We start from the raw sequence: 19,803 nt of genomic DNA on the forward strand, positions 1-19,803 counted from the left end.
TCATATCATATCATGTCATATCACGTCATGTCATATCATATCATACCATATGTCATAGCAGTCTATCATCTCTTTATGTACCATCTATTTGCCTGTGTGGATGATCTTTGTGCATGTGTGTGTATGTGTGGGTGTTATATGTATGTGTGGGAACACAGGCACAGAGGCCACCGATGGGTGTTGGGCACCCTTCCCTCTGTCTCTACCCTATTTCTTTAGGGCAAGGTCTCTATTGACTAGGCTGCTTGTCAACAAGATCCAGCCATCTTCAGGCCTCCATAGCTCCGGGGCTTCAGGGCAACTCAGTACCACAGCTGGCTTGTTGTGTTGGTCCTGGAGTGGGAACTATGCTCCCGGGGTTGTGACACAGGAGCTCTTAAACACCGAGCCCTCTCATGGCCCTCAGCGGTGGTCTTAAAGTGGTGCAATGGCTATGGTAGAGAAGAGCTGGAGAAAGCTGACATGGTTCTGAAGGGATTCGAGGCAAAACCTTTTCTTTGGACTTCAGCTTGGAGAGTGAGCCTGCCAATGGCCAACACACCGACCAAGGAGATTAGAGAGAAGTCAGGGTGGCGTTTCAGAGTCGAGCAGAAGGGGGGCCTGGAGAGAGCAGGCCACAATGGTGGGGGCGGGGAGGCTCAGAGACCGTAGCTTGTTCCTGCACATGAAATCAATGCGGTGCAAGACTTTTTCAGCTCGATAACTTATTAGCAATTTTTAATTACTGGATTGTAATTAATTCATTCGGAATGCAGCTGTTCTGTGGAGCACACCACACGTGCCGAACTGATAGGGTATTTGCACATTTGCAGGGCCTCATACCGAAACATTTCTTGCTGAAACCCGAGGGGAAATATTCAAAGAACAAACATGTTTGTTTGAAGCCGTTTTTGTTTTTTCAACTCTGGAAGCGTCTTCTACAAGTGGGATAAATGCACTCCAACAAGGCTGCAGTGTGTGTATGTGGGGTGTGTGTGTGTGTGTGTGTGTGTGTAAAATTTCAGTGTAGCCGATCTCTAGTTGTGTGCATTGATGCTGGTCAGATCCTTGGAGGAGGAGTACCTGGAATTAGAGATGGCCCATAGACTCCTATCTGTCCTTGAGGTCTTGGTGGTGTCTCTGGTGACAGAAGCGGTAGGATGAGAAAGTATGGGTGCTAGGGACGGAAGCTGGCTGTCATCCCAATGGTCACCCCCCTCTCCTTCGTGCAGTGTCTGCTTGCGTTCACACTGCTCTGCTTGGCCCTTCCCTAAAGCCTGCTTCTCCCTAAGATCCAAATTTTAGACATTTGATCTTTTCCACACCCTTCAAACCCTTCCTCCCTCTGTTTCTATCTAGCATCTCCTCTGTCCTTTGGAGAGCCACCCCTAGGTCTCCTCTGCCAAGAATGCTTATGGACGCCTTCTCTTCTTCCCATCTAGCTCAAAGGAACACCCACTACCCCTCACCTTTGGGCCCTTATCTAGGTTTGATACTATGGTTTTGTGTAGCTATAACCAAGAATACTTGAGAAAACAATGTAAAAGAAGGGTTTATTTTGGTTCACATCTCCAGAGGGTTCAGCCCATGGTCACTTGGCCTCAAGCGTGTTAGTGGGAAAGTATGGGGTAGAAGGTTTTTTAGGTTCATGAGAGAGAAAATTTAGGAAGGGGCAACCCAGGACCTGGTTTCTCTACTTCTGTAACACCTCAAAAAATGCTGCTGTTTCACACATCTATCAAGACGTTAATGTCAGAGTCCCTGAGCCCTCATAGTCCCAGTTTAGTCAGTCTCTGTCTCTCTTTCTCTCTGTCTCTGTCTGTCTGTCCGTCTGTCTGTCTGTCTTTCCCCTCCATGTGATTTTTGAGATTCCTGTCTCAGCCCATTCAGTACTGGATGATGAGCCTTCTCTGCTGTTTTTGGCTCCTGATGGATCGGTAGACTATTCTCATAGACACACTCCGTGAAGTACTTCACCGATCCCCTAGGCATCTCTCAGTGCAGCCACGCTGACGATCGAGATGGTCATGTAAGAGGTCATCGTGGTCATGTAAGAGGGTTGGGATTTCACAGCCTCTTGCACCTGCTCCTTGAGCGTGCCATGCTGTTTGCAGCAACATTACCATTATCCAGAGGCCCTCAATACCGCTTAGAGGTCAGAGCAGGCATGGCCCACTTCATCCTCACAACACCACATGGCATGATAGACGCACTGCTATTATCCCCGCTTTACATATGAGGCCAACCTTAGTGGCCTAGTCCAAGGAGGCCCAGCAACACCCAGAAGCCTGGGTGTCCCCTTATTTCTTCCGGTCTCAGTCTTTCCTTGATAGAGGGCTTCCAGGCTAGAGGGGATGACCCTCTGGCAGAGTTACACCATGCCCTGTTCTGCCACCACCTCTGCAGAAAGCTCTCACGCATCCTGGTGACTAAAGTCTCCCGTGGCTGGCACAGCCAAAGGTGGGAGACACCCCCCCTGGCAGGACAGAAGAGACTTGTAGAAGGACACTGAGGAGCCTAAGTTAAGTTCTGAAAGCACCAAGATGCAAGTGACAGTGGCGGTGGTGGCGGCGGCGGCAGCAACAACATGGTAAGGCGAAAAGAGAGGGAGAGAAAAAGAAAAGAAGGTTCTCTGGCAGCAAGCTTACCAACGTGAACAGAGAATCGAGTTCTCGGGACCATCCACCAGCACTTAAGGCAGAAAAAGAAAACGCTAGGACGCTGGAGCGATGGTGCAAAATTTAAGGGCACCTGCTGTTCTTGCAGTTTGGCGGTTCAGTTCTCAGGGCCCACAGCTGGAAGATCACAAGCGCTCCAAAACCTTCGCCTAGCCTCTCGCCCTCGGGCACAGATACGCACATACACATACATTTAGAAAACAAAACAAATATTTGGAGGGTAGAAAGGGCTAGTGAGTGTGTGGTTTACTCATTTAAAAAAAAATGTAAACGTCATCCTCTTGGATATTACTAGCGTGGGCGCATGCCTCTGCGAACACCTTGCAGGCGAGGAAGCCGAAGGGTTCACGTCGGACAGACTGAGCCACCTTTTCCCCCACCCCCTTTGTGCTTCCGTAATTTCATGGTTTGTTTGGAAATCTGCCCGAGTGTGCCAGCATGTCAGCCGTGGAGCACAAGCCCAGCACAGGGAGCGACTGCTCAGAAGGCAAGTTCATGGGAAACAAAGTGTGACTTCCAAACCAAGTCAGGGAAGCAACTTCTAAAGTGAAAGCTAGTGTGTGTGGAGAAACATACTGTGGCGAGATGCCTTCAAACGCAAATTCTGTATGAAGTCAGGCAGCGAGTCCCTGCCACACACACACACACACACACACACACACACACACGCACACACGCACACACAAATCTTCCCCGCGCGTCTTTTTGCTCCTGACTTTGAACAAAGGATGTCTAGCTTCTGTCCCAGGAGGCCTGGGATTAAAGCTACAACCGTGGGTAGAAGCCACCCAGAGTTTGGATTTAGTCTGATTTTTCACACAGGCCAATGATCCCTAAATTTTATTTAGTAGTCACAGAGAACTCTGTCACCATAGCAACTGGGACTGACTGATATCAGATGTTTTCTTATAAGCAGGGGGCTCAGAATTCTGACTCTTCTCTCGTACCGTGTGGTGAGAGCTGTGTGTCCCCAGCCAGCCCTAGGCAGAAGCCTTCCCTACAAGGTCTCTAGACACGGTGCCTTGGTCCCGTGTAATTTGCCACTTCCCCTTGATCTACTCACTCTGGCCCCATAGGAGAGTCCACATATTGGCTTCTGGGGGGGGCAGATAAACTCCTAGAGAGTGGAGTCATGTGTTTTCTCAGTGAACAGGAGATAGCTGATTTTAGAAATTGTGTTTTCGTGGGAAAAAGCGTTTTAAAGTTTCCCGTGTTAATAACTTCTTGGAAATTTGGGACGAATGGCAAATTGTCACCCTTGGAGCTCAAGCTGGTATCAAACAGACTGTTGGCATTGTGAGGTGGGGACGGTAGTCCGTGTGGTCCTTCACACAGCCCTCTCTCTTAGCTCCCGCCCCTCAGTCCTTCCAGCTTCTGCCATGAGCTTTCTATTGGAGCCATGGTTGTACGGAAGTTCCTTGCTTAGGGCTGATGCGTCTTCCACTCCCATGAGTCCCTGTTAATCAGGACACATTCTGGGCCAGCGGTCCTCAGCTTTCCTAATGCTGTGACCCTTTAATACAGTTCCTCATGTTGCGGTGACCCCCAACCGTAAAATTATTTTCGTTGCTGCTCTATAACCCTAATTTTGTTACTGTTATGACTCATAATGTAAATGTGTGTGTTTTCTGATAGTCTTGGGTGACCCCTGTGCAAGACGTCAATGGACGCCTAAGGTTGAGAACCACTGCCCTCGAGGCCTGCTAGAAGATGAGGCTGGTCCTCCTGCCTGCCACGATTGCATTACCCCTTGTATGAGGTGTGAAAGGGTTTTCCCCGAGAAGTCCAGACCCAAGGATCATGGGTAAAGAAGCCCTGGTTCTAGGTGGGCCCTCCATGTTAGCATTAGGGCTAGGTACTCAGAACCTCCTATACTAGGCCTTTGTCCGCCACTAAGCTATCTGGGCTCAGAAAGGTTCCCCAAGAGCCGCCGAGGCAGAGCCTCTACCCCTGCCTCTGTGCTCCCTTCAGTATGGGCATCTCCGTGCTCTGAGTCTGTGGCCATATTAGCCGAGGAAAGGCAAAGGCGGTACATATCCGATGCGATGGGGGGGCAGGTATCATGCCCCATGACATCTGTGTATTTCCCTCCCTTTGCACAGCCAGAGCAGAGAATGGCGGTCACCAGGCCCACGTTAGAGCTGAAGGTGGGAACCAGTGAAGCACAGAGAGGCACCTGGGGCTGCACGGCTGGGACAAACCAGAGCCCGGATGTGACCTGTGTTTTGGGATGCGTGGAGACCTTGCTCACTTGAATTGGGGGCCTGGAGGAGACCAGCTCTGCGTAGGCGGGGTTCACAGAACCGGCGGTAGGTACACCTCAAGGGGAAGATTCAGTGCGTAAATTCAATCAGCACGGAAGCCCCGCCGGAGACTGCCCTCGTCATCCCTCACTGCGGCAGGTTTTGTGGCCATTGTTCTTCCTCTCCCCCCCCTCCCCCCGCGTGCGATGAGAAATGCTGTTTGAATAACCGATGGCAAGGGAGGCTGTGCACACTCCGATGAGGAAATAAAAAACCTTTGGAAAGATGCAATTTGGGAGATATTGGAAACCAGAGAATGGAACATCAGTCTATAAAATTCAACACGGCCAATAAAGCCGGCGCAACTGGTCAAGTGCTTTAGTGCGCTCGGTTGCCGGGGAGGCGGCAGGCCTGGGCTGGGCAGCGCATCTAAGCGTTTGTCCTCAGCTCATTGCGGGCCCATTTGCATAATGCACCTCATGATTCTGAAGCACCTTAGCATTAGCGTCATGAGGACGGCCGTGAAAGCGTCTGAGAGTATTCCCGTCACGGGCTTAGCTGCACCTTCCAGAGCCCGTGCTGCCACAGCCAACCCAGAACGGCCTCTCCGCCACAGTAGAGGCTCACATACTTGTGTCCCTCACTTAGGCTGTGACCGCCCAACCCAGGCTTGTATCCTATGGCGCGTGCGCATGTCACGGGGGGAGCCTGTACGGCCCAGCTCAGCACTGCAAAGTAGTTCTGAAGCCCTGGGTGGCCAGCACTGCAAACACACACACACACACACCCCTCTCCTCCTGACAGTGCTGTATCCAAAGCAGATCTCTGACATCGCCGGATCCAAGGGCAGCTCTAGTTTCCCCTAGCTCAGTCAGTGTAGGTTTGTGTACCTGCCTTGTTCTGCTTCTACAGCACAGGAAACTTAAGGCACGTGTGGGTGTTTTACTTCAGGCTTACAAGCATTTTTTTTTCTTTTTTGCAGGCCATGGCACGCACTACTTTCTGAGACTGCGTTGGCCTCGTAACATTATTCTACCCTCTAGCCTTTGCATCTGCGCGCACCTGCGAGTCTCTGAGCATCTTTGTGGTGTACCGTGCTGGGTGCTGAGGAAACGCTGATACATCAAACAGAATCCCTCCCCAAGGCTTTTACTGTCCAGCCCTTTTCTTCCCACCTAACCCCAGCGCAGGGTGAGTCCTTCGGTCTCTGCCTCCATAGGGGTGTTCTGCCCTCTCTGCCGATGCTGTCCAGAGCATCTCTGGGCAGGCAAGGCATGGGGATGTTTCCCCCCTGGCTGGGGACTGCTCTGCTGGTATCAGCTGGTCACTTTGTATGTACGATGTGGCTCTCTGACTCACGGAAACTGTGTTCAGAGGGGGCACGTGTGGTCTCTGCTGCCACTTTGCAAGGACATGCACCCTGTAGAGACTTGGGTCCTACCCTGTTCCATGCCCAGTGGATACGCTGTCTGCTAGACTCTGCACCTGTTGGGAGTTTGGCTTGGCCTCCTTAGATCCTGTTCTCTGAGGGTGGGGAGGGGTGGAGATCTCCGGAGGTGGAACTCAGACTGAAGAGGCATCACCAAAGGGTCCCTGCTGCTGTTGGGTTAATGTACCAATCCTTCTCTTTATTTCCTCCATATCCATGACCTGTGCACCCAGCACTTCAGTCAGGGGCCAAAAGAGAGTCACCAGACCCACCACAGAATTCTAAAGCGCAGGGCAAGAGGCCCTCTCCCTACCTTTGAGGAAGCAGTCCTTGCTGTGTACGCTGACGATTCTCTTGCCCAGCAGGCAGGCTGTGCGGCGAAGCTCACAGTGGTTCCCATAGAGCCTGCCGTCGGAGCCACACACAGGCACGTAGCGGGGCCTGCACACCTCCTGACAGCGGCACGAGGGCTGCTCTGTCGCCCTATTGAGCAAGCACCTGCTCCTGTGGCTGCAGAGTTTCTTTCTACAGGAGGGCGACAGTCCAGGGCTGGAAAGACCTGTGGACACAGACACACAGAGTAAGGTTAGCTCAAGGCTGGAGAACAGAGTTGCAAACAGTCTATGTTGCTCTTTCGGGTCACAAACAGTAGGAACATAGAGGCCTCAACTTCTTGTGAGGCTGAGGGGAGCCAAGGCGGGGTGGGGGTGGGGCCTCTGGGTACATAGAGTCCCCAAGTAGCAGCTATAGGAATCAAAAGGGGTCTCTTGCTGTGTGGTGCTCGTGTTGTTATGAGATTTGCTCTGAACATCTCAGACACAGCACCTGCTCATCCCTGAGCCATGGGAAGGCCCCTGGGGAAGGCTTGTGCTTTCATGGGCTTGCTCTTCCTTGCTGTCAGTGAGATCAATGAAACCACCCAGTCCTGTGCTCACCAAGAGGTGCCTGAGACCAGAGGACAGAGCTAGCAAGCACTGCTCCTGCGCCCTGAGACTACAGACTAGAATTGCATCAAAAACATTCCTTCCACTGCCTTTTACTTTCTTCTCCTCTTACTCTTTTCTTTCTTTTGAGACAGTGTCTCATATAACCCAGACAAGCTACAAATTCCTGATCCTTCTGCCCCCACCTCCCAAGTGCTGGTATTACATGCATGGGCCGTCACGCCCATCTTTTCTTTCTTAAGTGGTGAATTGAAGCCAGGCTGTGTACTAGGTCTCTGAGAGGTCCCGAAGATGAGTAAGTTGTAACTCTACTTCTCTCTGACCTGGTCATTCTGGTTGAAGATGGAATGTGACAAAGCCATGATATAGATAAGATCAAGGTGGTGGCTTGAATGGGAATGGCCCCCATAAGCTCATGTATTTGAATGCTCGGTCCCCAGTTGGTGGAACTGTTTGGGAAGGATCAGGAGGTGTGGCTTTGTTGGAGGAGGAGGGCAGCGGGGAGACCATATCACCAGCACCAGCCTTATCCTCCCCCCACCCCCGAACAGTCTTCTACAGCATGATTAGTATCTTTGGAGCTGAAGCCCAAGACACTGGAATTGGCAGTGGCCACACTGCTTGGATATCCAATACACACACACACACACACACACACACACACACACACATGGATCTTGACACAGTAGTGTCCAGAGCTTAGACCTAGTATTAGCTTACAGTAATACTCCGCTGTATGAGAGTCATTCAGGGAATTAGGGGATGGCCTCACGGCATTAGTGGTGACATGAGGCATGCCGGGGATTTAAAAAGGAACCAAAAGTTCAAAGAATTGTGACGTGGATACAGAATTCGCAGCTATGGGAATATGCTTGCTTTATGCTCTGATACGACGGTCTGCCGAGCTTGTCACGGCGGCGCGTAGCTGTAACCGCAATATTCCGGGAGGTGGAAGTGGGAGGGTGAGAAATTCAAGGCTGGCTTTGGTTACATACCAAGTTTGAGACTAGCCTGGACTACATAAGACCATTTACCAAAATCCAAAACCAAAACACCACATAAGCAACTAAGCCCATCTATCATACACTCTGGCAGACAAAATGGCTCTGGCTGTTAACACTGAGCCTTTGGGCCCAGCTTCTACTCCCCAGGACAAACATATGTATGAGGGGAAAACCAAGAATCCTTCTTTTCCTATTTTGGGTTAAGTTGTCTGCTTTTCATCATCATAGAATTGAAAGGGGGGAAAAATCAGTTATGGGAAGATTAACTACTTGATTCAATAACTCATTTAAATTCCCCTAACCTTGGCGAGTTAAGAAATATCGACTTTTTTTTTTTTCTTGCATCATAATAAACTCGAAGGTCAACGTATCTCTGCGGCGTGAAAGTGCAGAGCCAGAGCAGGGTGTGGAAATCTCTTTTATTCGCTTGGCTGACTGTCCCCACCTCACTGCAAAGGCTCCTCGGCGCCCTGGAGCCTTCTACCCAGCAGCTTTTCTGTGGAGGCTGAGGAGTGGCCCTGGGAAGGGAGGGGCGCAGAGAGCAGGCTTGTAGCAGAGGAGCCCCGGGCTCGAAGCCTCCACGCACAGAGCTTCTGGTTGCTTTGCTACCAAGTGTGTTTTGATTAGCGGGATTCTCCTGGGTTGCTGGGAAATGGGCCACTCCGGAAAGCGCTGGCGGCTGCTGGAGGAAAACACAGTGCTGAAATGATCAGCTTTTGTTTCTTTCCCAAGACAGGGCAAGGAAGCGAAGCCTTACCACGAGATGCTGTTTCAATAAACTTCCCTGTGCAAGCAAAACAGAACTGACTGATGGTTCACTTTGGAAAGAAACAGCTCAAGTCTTTGGCTTCTCAGATCCAGCTGTGGGGCTTCTTCTCCAGCTGTGACCCCTTTGCTCTTAGCTCTGATTTACCCTTGGGGGTATTCTTAGAGCCAGCCCATGCTCCTCCCTCTCAATATTCCAGGGAACGTGTGCCCTCACTCTAGCTTTAGGAGGCTCCACAGGTATGGGACCACTGTCCTTCTGCGGCCACAGAACACGCAGGTTTTAAGAAAGAACAACTTTAAGGGAAATCTGGTGCTAACGTCCCAGTGCCAGGTCAGAGGTTGGCATGGGGAGGGTGACAGGGGTCATATGCAGTGATTCTCCGGGGGATCCCTCTTTCCCTGGAAGCAGGTGAAAGGTTGGGGCATGGAGGACAGACATATCCCTGGAGGGTCCTTCTTCAGTTATGGGGACCAGAGATTTGGAGAGGCAGAGGAAAGGGAATTTCAGAGACCATCTCCAACACGTGGCAGTCTTCTTTAAAAGGCTGGATTTTATTAAACACCACTGTCCATTGCTCCATGGACAGTGGTCACAGTGATTAGCTTACAGGTGGCTTTCCAGAAACTGAGCTCTGAGGAGGGCATAGTTAAGAAAACACCTGTGCCAGCCCGTGGCCATGGAAGACAATGAGACCACTCACCTTCTCTCTCTGCTGTGGAAATCAGCTGTTGGCAAATATTTGATTCCTAATCATTTGCCATTAAGACAAAGGGAGCTCTTTAAAGGCCTGTGGGTGTCCCTCACCAAGGCTGTGGGCAGCAGGCCCCAGGGGGAGCTGAGTTTGCCTAGGCAGCGAGGGACAGGCATGGGTGGAGACGCTGACCATGAGGTAGTTTCCTCATTAAGCAAGCCCCTCGATGCCACTTCCTTTTTGTCATTAAAGCAGAATGAATTCCCCACTCCTACCGGGATGATGATAAAGCAGTAATGGGAAAGGTAGCGGAGTGAGACTCCCGGCAACTGCCTCCAGTGTTTATGGGGACAGCCGTGATGCGTGAAAAAGACAGCACACGCCTAATTTATAGTCATAAAGGAAGTGGTTTACCCAGGTTAAAAACTGATCATCTTGCCAAACAAGGGGCTTTTCAACACTAATTAAATTTACAGAACATGGGTAGACATGGGAATTGAGACATTAAAGGGTGCTGGTGGAGCCACAAATCTATTGGTACTAGTTGGTGCTGAAGACACCCCCCCCCCCCCCGCTGCCATTCAAAGACGACACTGGATCAGGGTGTCACAGACCTGGTGGCCAGGAGCTCTGAGCTTGGGTGTAGGAGGTGTGACTCAGCACTGCCTGAACTCCACAGGAGGCTGTTCAAGGCGGGTGAGTTCCAGGATGACTTCTGGATGCAGAGAAGGGAGTCTGATTTACCCATAGCTTTGAGTATAGCTTCCTCATAACCCAGGACACTCAAGAACCCAGGCGGGTTATTTGCTTCCAAGCTCCGGCTCCTTGGTCCTCAGTAAACCTGTGAGTGTCCCCCTCTCAGAGATGGTGTCCAGGGTGACACACAGGAAAGCTACAGTGGGATGTTTCTTTAAGACTCATGTTGGCGTGCGTTATGATTGTGACAGAGCCTTTCAGAGGTGCCTAGGGCACCGACTGTTAATGCTGTTGCGAAATATCTGACAAAAGCAGCTCACGGAGAGAAAGGTTTATTTGGCTCGCAGTTTAAGGGAGCACAGTCCAACATGGTGGCAGTAGTGTGAGGCAGCTGGTCACATGGCATCCACACTCAGGGAGTAGAGAGTGATGAACGCTGGTGCTCAGCCCACTTTCGTTGAGTCTGGGACCCCAGCCCATGGGACGGGGTCACCCATGTTCAGGATAGGTATTTTCTCCTTAGCTAGACCTTTCTGGAAACATCTTTACAGGCAGGAAACACAGAGGTGTGTTTCCATGATAATTCTAAATCCAGTCAAAGCGGCAATGAAGATCAGCCATGACATTCATGATTAGCTACCATAGGAGTGAGGTAGGTTCTTGATCAGCTCATTTCATCCTATCCTTAGCTCTTTCTTCCCTTCTTGTAACATCAGAAAGAAGCACAGGGACTGTATTCTTGTACTTTTCCAGCCTCCTGACACAAGACCAAAGAAACCCCTTTTGTTGATAATCTACCCAACCCATGGTGTTCTGTTATATAGTAAGAGAAAATAGACTAAGATGAGGGGAGACACATTCATTTCTCCATGTGAGGAAGTGGACCGCTCCTGATGTGTTCTTCCCAGTGTTGCATCTCCATGTCTAAAATTCTTCTGCTTGGTACAAGATGGTGGTGGCCCTGCCTTTCCCTAGGAGGTCTTGGGAGTGTCTGCTCCAGATCCCAGATAGAGCCATGTGCTCTCCTGGTTGCCACCAATGCTTATAACAAAGACCTCAGGATGGAACCCCACAACCTCACCTACACCGTGTGAGGTCACAGGGAGGCTGTGAGGGAAGCACTCACTGCTGAGCCCAAAGGAGTGAGTCGGATGCGGAAGATAAGAAGCGCGCATAGGACCAAGAACCTCAGGAATCTTGTCTGCCGTCTGCCACAAACCCTAGCCTGGCGCAAAGCAGTCTCCAGCGTCTGCTGGCAGAAGTATTCATAAGGAAACATGTGGTCACCATGGGCAGCTGGGTGGAGGGCTAGCTCATCTATGCAGTGTGTGTGTGTGTGTGTGTGTGTGTGTGTGTGTGTGTCCATGAGTGTGCAAGTGTATGCATGAGAGGATGCACACTCATAAGTGGAAGCCAGAGATCGGTCTCAGGGGCTGTAGCTGGCACTCTTTTGGATGTGTTGGTTTTAAGGAGGCACTTATTCATTTTTATTTATGCATATGCACGTGAGCCCACATAAGTCATATGCATCATTTGCACTCAGATGCCGGTGGAGGGCATGGATCCCAGCGGACTCGAGTTACAGGCAGATGTGAGCCACCTGATGTGGTGCTGGGAACCAAACCTACGTTCTGTTCTGTCTAAGAGCGGCGACTTCTGCTTACCTCTGCCTCTCCATCTCTCCAGCCCCAGCCCACGTCAGGTTTTCTCACTGGGACCAGGTGGGAGCGGGTAGCTTGATTATTAGGCAATGCTAGCTCAGCTGGTTGGTCCAGCGATCCTCCTGTTACGCCTACCCAGGGCTGGGCTTCTACGTATGTGCCACCGCACCTGGCTTTGGACATAGTTGAACTCAGGTCCTCACGCTTGCAGGTCAAGCAATTTACCAGCTCAGCCATCTCCCCAACCCTGGTCACATGAGGAAGAAGCTGGTTTTGAAGGGAACTGGAAAAGCTCAGTGCAAGAAGAAGGAAGAAGGAAGAAACGAGGTAGTTGGGCATGACATATTGCCAGTGAATGACCTATATGGGCTGAGAAAACCAGGATCTCTAGGCTTACCCCTCACCAAATGAATCATTTGCATCTTTACCAGAATGTTTAAGGTCGCATATAACCGCCTAGTTCAGGCAGGCTGTTAATGGATGGTAAGTGTTGAGATGAATAGAGGCAACCCGCTAGCCTATGTCAGGGCTTTGGCTTATGTAGGCCTGCTAAACAAGGCACCAGTGTGACAGTATGAAGACGTCTTATTCCCAGAGAGCCAAACTGGGTGTCTGCCTCAGCGTCACAAAGAGACTCAAGGAAAGGAGGAAAGTGGGGCTCCAGATAACTAAGCTTGGCTTTAGAGAGATTGCTCTCTGCAGAGGTGCTGTGGGCAAGAGAGAGGGGACCTCCTCCCCTTCCATCTGACCCTAGTCTATCAAGTCTCATCAGGACTGGCTGCATTATCTTCCTCTGTGGCCTGGTAAGGCTGCTCTCCCCTCAGAGGGAGGTGATCAAAAAGCCAGCCACTGAATTCATGTCAGGGACAGTCCCTGTTCCCCTTACTAGGACACCCACCTGGAGACTGAGCTGCCATGGGCTACATCTGTGCAGGGGTTCTAGGTCATCTCCATGCATGGTGGTTGGTCAGAGTATCAGTCTCAGAAAAGACCCCTGTACCCAGATTTTTTTAGTTCTGTTGCTCTCCTTGTGGAGCTCCTGCCCCCTCCAGGTCTTTCTATCTCCCCCTTCTTTCATAAGATTCCCTGAACTCTGCCCAAAGTTTGGCTATGAGTCTCGGCATCTGCTTTGATACCCTCCTTGTTAGAATCTTTCAGAGGCCCTCTGCGGTAGACTCCTGTCCTGTTCCCTGTTTTCTCCCTCTTCTGATGTTTGGATGTTCTTCCTTTCTGAGTGGATTTGGGGAGGGGCACCGGAGGAGATGAGGGAGGCAAGGTGTAATTGGGAGGGGATGAGGGAGGGTGTACAGCTGGGATACAAAGTGAATAAACTGTAATTTATAAAAAAATAAATTTAAAAAAGTGGAAAAAAGAGAGTATCATAACCAACAGAAAAAATAATAAAGATTATAACAACAAAAGAGAGAGGAAGAGAGAGGAGGCCAGAGCCAGAAGCTCAGGCCCTCCTTTGCCCTCAAGTAACCACATGCTTAACCCTTTATTTACCAGGCCTGTGCTCCTCAGTGCTTGGGAGTAGCTGTGTGACCCAGGGCAAGCTCCCTACCTCCTCGTCTCTCTTATTTAAAATTGTGAACGGTGCCTGTTTGTTCCTCACAAGATGGCTGAGAGGACTGAGTGAGGTCATTCACCAGAGGAGAGTGATATGCAGCAGAGACTGGACCGTCTGAGTCAGTGATGGGAAGAGCAAACAGGGCTGGAAATGAGGGAGCCCTGCAGCTTGTCACATTCAAGTGCCTGTGAGCCTGGTGGGTGGTGACCGTCTTCAGGAGGCCAGCCTTAAGGGAAGCGAACACATTTATATTGAAAGTATTGACTGGGTTTAGAAGGCAGACTTGAAACAGCGAGGTCTTTCCCTCACAGAACTCTTCCCCTGCGGTTACCCCAGGATTTGGTTGGAGCATGGAAACTGTCCAGCTCCCAAGCTGGGCGAGTCTGAAATCACAAGCTGTCAGGAAACAGTGACAGGCATTGATTGACTGGAGAACTAGCTCTGTGGGCCCCACCAGGCCCCAAACCTCGCTGTCAAAGGCAGCCTTGCAGGGGCCAGGGCATCAGCACTTCTACGTGCGCGTGCGCGTGTCAGGGCGTCTGTGAGCATGTGGGGGCTAGAGACAACCTCGGCTGGTGCTGTTCATCTTTCTGTTGACAGGTCTCTCACCAACTTGGAATATATCAAATGGGCTGGGCTGGTTGGCCAGACAGCTCCAGGGATCTGCCTGTCTCCACTTCCTCATCCTGTTCACAGTGGGTTCTGGGGATCAAACTCAGGTTTCCTGTTTACAAAGAAGGCACTTTACTGACTAAAACACCCCAGACTCCATCACTTAAAACCTAATCTTCCCTATTGGTTGGTGCTGGGGGTGGGACCCAGTGCCTGGGGTACGAATTCTATACTGCCCATCTTCTGATCCTCATCTACACAGGCCCACTTTGCAGGCCGTTCAAAGCTTATCTCTTATCCTTCCAGACCCTTTTTTTTTTAAATGATTGTAACATCTGTCTTCCCCTCTGCAGTGTGGGAGGACAATGAAAACTGTCCTCACTTTCCCCCAAGCACTAAAGGAGCTTCTGAGTTCTGTCCTGGGATTCTTTCTGGCTGTTTGCCGGCTTGCTATATTCTTTGCCGTACAATTGGGGAAACTGTGCTCCCCAACAGCAGGCCCTGGGCCAGGGCCTTAGGCAGTCAGGTGGGGTCTACAGTCCCCAGAGCACCAGGGCCCAGCATGAGGTCTCTGTGATATCAGCCCAGTCCCGGCTTCTCAAATATTCAGAGCTAGGCCTAGGGTCTGGCAGAGTCAGCCAGGTAAAGATAAATCTGGTAAAGACAGGCAGAGACCCAAGGCTGGCTGGTGAAGGCACGGCTCACAGGGAGGGGGAGGAGAGCCCCTGGATTTGTGAGGCAACCCTGCTGCCTCCAGAAACCAAGCTAAAAAGATGCACTGGGATTGAGAACCAGCTCCCATCTGTAAACCGAGAATGTCAGTCCGAGAGAGTGTTTCAACTCGGAGGTCTTCTGGCTACAACAAGACCACAGAGGGAAGCCATCCTAACCCTTTTCCTTCTGTTTGCTCACTCCAGTGATCCGAACCAGCTTTGGAGGGGTTATTTTGGAAACCTTCTTGCAAACGGAAGCGGCATAAAAATTCAGAGTCCAAAAGGAGTTTTGCTCCTGGGCAGGGGGTGTTTTTGTTTATAAAATGGCTTTATTTTAGAGTTCTTCATCCAAATAAATTCCTCTCCCCAAGTTCTTTCCTTGGCGGAAAGCTCCTCCAGTTGCCATCAGTCTTACATTCTGACAGCAGGCCCCTCATTTTCCCTCTAGGTCCTGAACTCCCCCTGTCTCTGGCTTCTCTGAGTTCCCTCCGTCTCAGCGCTGAGGGCACCAGATGTTGCTGGTTTCCGTGAGCCTGTCTCGGCTCATGGATACCCCAGCATGTGGCTTTATTCTAGTTTCTCCACTAACCAATGATTAAAGGGTGCTTGTCTTCTGGCTGCCTCCAATTATTTCAGGAATTACTGCGGAGGCGCTCGGTGGGAGGGGCTGGAATGCCTCCTGCCCCTTTATCTCTGGAAATTTACCAGCCTGAAAGGATGCTAACTTCTTCTAGGACCCTTTACACACTGTGCAAGTGTCCCCTCAAGGTCAGGTTTTGTTTGGTTTTTGTCTTGATTGGATCACATAAGAGGCAAGCCTCCGGGCACACCGAGACATCTATCTTAAATTATCATCTGGGCTTGCCAAGGGTTAATTAGCAGGCTTAATTTAGGCGGGGAAGACCTGCCCAAAAAAAGGTGGCGCCATTCCTTAGGCTGGGATCTTAGACTATAAAGAGGAGCTGTGAGCTGAGCGCTTCTTGGGCTGGGATACAACATGACCAGGATACAATGATACCTCAGTCTCCTGCTGCCCTGCCCTGATAAGCTACACGCTTCAACTGTGAGACAAACAAGTCTCTGTTTTTAGGGTATTTTGAATCACAGCAACAGGAAACAGAGCTAAGGTGCATGGTCTCCGTCCTGATCGTACTCTTCCGGGGCAGGAGAAGATGGCTCAGTGGTTAAGAGCCCTGGCTGCTTTTCCATAGGATCTGGGTCCACTCTCCAGGATCTACATGGATGGCTCACAATTGTCCATTACTACAGTCCCAGGAGATTCAAAGCCCTTCTCTGGCCTCTGCGCACACATGGTGCACGGACATATATCGGCGAGACACCCATATACCTAAATAAACGGTTAAAAGTAGAATATGATCACACACACACAAACAGCCATTTTACTACCAGTAGGGTGCCGATTTCTCCTCAGATACTTTCCTTTTATCTCAGTGGGACAAACAGCCACGAAAACATGTATCTTGTAACATCATGACAGAGCTTAATAACACTACCAGATTCTAGGCGTGCTGGTGAGTTTTAATTGTCAGCTTGACACTTCCCCGAGTTCATCAGGGAAGAGGGTCTCCGTGAGGGGTCATCTGGCTCGGGTTGGCCCGTTTGTAGGGCTTGCTTGCGCTGACATGGGGAGATCAAGCCTAAAAGCAGGTGACAGCATTTCCTGGCTTAGGACCTTTGCTGTATACAGCAGGGAAAGCTGAGCACAACACGCACACACTCATTGCCCTCCGCTCTTGGATGTGGATGTGATGTGAGGAGCTGAGCCGTGACGACTTCCCCCAAGTGATGGACTGTTCCCTGGAATCGCAAACTTGAGAAAACCCTTTCTCCCCTGCCTTTTGTCAGGCTATTTTATCACAGCAACAGAAAGGAAACTTGGACACTAGGTTCCGTGGGGCAGAAACCTCTGGCAGGTGGGCTGAGTGGCTTGCTGGGTCTACTCACCACAAAGCCAGAAGAGCTCTTGGGGACCCCTGGCTTCCCCCATTTTCCCCACAGGGACCTAGAAAACTATCTTCACAACAGGCTCACATCATCAGTGGTTGCCTACCAGGTACTATTTGTAAGCTCATTAAGCTCATTTGTAAGCTCTTTGTAAGTTCATTAAGGTCTGAACTTCAGCCCAGGGATCAAGCATGGAGAATAACTGTACACCAGGAGGTCCTGATATCAGAGCAAGGAGGAAAGGACAGAACTGAAGCTTCCAGAGAAGGCCAACTTAAACACTGACACAAAAAGACTCAAACTCTAAGAGAATCAAGGTGGGTTTTTTTGCTGTTTTTTTTGTTTTGTTTTGAGAACATAGGTATTTTACCCGAAAAGGGTAATCAGAGCATTTTAAGAAGACAATTGTTACTATTGAGACTCAAATTAATAGCTTCCAACATCCAGTAGAACATATGTCTAGAATGACACAGAGCAAAAGGAGAAATAAAGCAAATCTGAAAATGCATTAGTGCTGGATGCTTCAGGGATGGCCCAGCCTTAAAGGGTACTGGCTGCTCTTGAGAGGACTCTGGTTCTGTTCCCAGCGTCCACATGGTGTCTCTCTGTACTCCTAACTCCACTCTAGAGGGCCTGGTTCTAGAGGACCTAGTGCCCTCTTCTGGGCTCCTTGGGCACTGCACACACATAGTACAGCCAAAACACTCATATATATTAAATATTAAAACAAAACAAAACAACAAAACAAAATAACAGTCCTCCACAGTAAAATTGTTAAGGAAAAGGAGTAGAAAAAACACTCTATTAATATACCTCCATTGGTAGACAATCACAGAGTGTTTCCAATTAAAATTGGGAGTCAGACAGGCATCATCATTATCAAAAAAGTTAATATGCTAAGATAGCAAAAATGAATGTTTGAAAAAGAAAAGCAATGAGTAGTTACTATTGGCTGCTGATTATACATACTTACAGACCCAAGAGAGTGGTGGAAAGTATTGTAACTAGTCAGGCCTGGTGGTGTAGGTTTGTAATCCTAGCTACGGGGAAACTGAGGTAGGAAGAGGGAGTTCAAGAGCAGCCTGAGTCACAGAGGGAGCTCAAGGCTGGCCTGAGTTACAGAGAGAGGGAGTTCAAGGGCAGCCTGGGTTACAGAGGGAGTTCAAGGGCAGCCTGGGTAACATATGGAGGGAGATCTTGTCTTGAACTTGAGAAAATTAAAGCTGGGAGTGCAGCTCAGTGAGCAAGCACTCACCTACTTGCCAAGCTCGTGCAGGGCTCTAGGTGAATGCCCAGTACTGCAAAAATAAGATAAAATAAAATTACACCACAACTGCGATGAAGCAGTTGGACAGATGATAAATGTGTCAAAATTAACCATTCTGCTGTACATTAGCAATAAATAATTAGACACACACACACACACACACACACACACACACACACAGGGAAAACAGTCCTCTCACGATAATGGCAAAACCCATAAAAATATTTATGAATAAATTTGACAAGAAAGCATAGGCCCTATGTGAAGGGTTCTATAAAATCTTATTGAAGGTCATAAAATAAGAGTTGAACAAATGCAAAGTCATTTCTTATTCTTTCGGTGGGAAGACATTCCCATAAATTTATATACTTAATATAATCCTTTTGAAGTAGTATAAAGTGGTCTTTAAAAGTTCATTTCAAAGACTAAGTGCCCCCAGATAACCAAGAAAGATAAGACAGGAACAGGGAGGGCAGTGAACGCTTGGCCAGGTGTCAGAGGAGCAGGCCAGAAAGCTGCCTGGTACAATACTGAGTGGATGGCCGCAAGGGAAAAGGGAGGTCCCAGGACTAAATCTCAATGTACGTGAAAACCCTACGAGCAGAGCGACCGTCCTGATGGGTGAGAAGGTGCCGCTTCATCGACGGCCTTGGCTCAGCTGGTTGCCCCCCTGCAATAGAATACCACTGCGCACACCCGCACCACCCCCAAATCTCAGATCCCGGGGACCATACTCGCGTCAGCTATTCTTATTAAGTGATGAGTGGATCTGAGTAACAGACAACAAATCATCGAGTCTGTCGACTTGATAAACGGGAAGTTAATTAATCGTAATTTGTTGGGGGTTCAAGCCTGAGGCACGGCGTGCGCTCTAAGTGCTGCGTGCGCTGTGGCGCGGCACAGACACCACAGTGCCGTGGGCCTGCGCGTCCTCACCCATCTGCTCGAAGGTGAGTTTCATCTTGTTTTAGAGTTTGCCCTTTGTCCTTCTCCCGTGGGGTCTTCCTCAATCACTGCCCATCTTATCCCCTTGAGTCAGGATCTCTCACTGAACGGGAAGCTCATTGCTCTGACTAGGGTGGCTGGCTGGCTCGTGAGCTCTGGGGATCCTCCTGTCTCTGTGTCCCCAGCGCTGGGATACAGGCGTGCACGTGCTGAGCTTTCATGTTGGTGCTGGGGACTAGAACTCAGGTCCTCATACTTGCTGAGCCCATTCTCTTGCGCACTGAGCCATCTTCCTGGCCCTCATTTCTATGCAATATATTGTTTATTTATATTTTATGTATTTTTATATAAATGAACCATGTGTACCTGTCTGAGGGCTAGTTCCTCTGATACCACATTTTTTAATCCATATCTTTTCATGTAGCTATAGCCCGTTCATTTCCACTTACATTACCCACTGAATAGCCTATCAGCATTAACTAAGTTGTTCACTGCATTTCTCTCTGCTCTTCTTTCTCTCGTTTCCTTATTTTGGGGGACAGTGTCTTTCACAGGTTCCTCCCTTTACTCATTTAAAGATTAGTTATTTTTAAAAACAGATTTATTTTATGTGTGTCAGTGTTTTGCCTGTATGAGA

General features: G+C 49.7%; 1 protein-coding gene across 2 annotated transcripts in view; it reads right to left on the reverse strand.

Annotated features, from left to right (window-relative positions):
* Fstl4 (follistatin like 4) overlaps positions 1 to 19,803 on the reverse strand; it is a 395,011-nt gene that overhangs the window by 170,743 nt on the left and 204,465 nt on the right. For both annotated transcript variants that reach the window (XM_060363730.1, XM_060363729.1), the window contains exon 4: positions 6,643 to 6,888. In XM_060363730.1, the coding sequence (XP_060219713.1) occupies positions 6,643 to 6,888 (246 nt within the window). The remainder of the gene's footprint in view (positions 1 to 6,642; positions 6,889 to 19,803) is intronic.

This window comes from Meriones unguiculatus, chromosome 11 (genome assembly GCF_030254825.1).
Source record: "Meriones unguiculatus strain TT.TT164.6M chromosome 11, Bangor_MerUng_6.1, whole genome shotgun sequence".
Taxonomy (NCBI): domain Eukaryota; kingdom Metazoa; phylum Chordata; class Mammalia; order Rodentia; family Muridae; genus Meriones; species Meriones unguiculatus.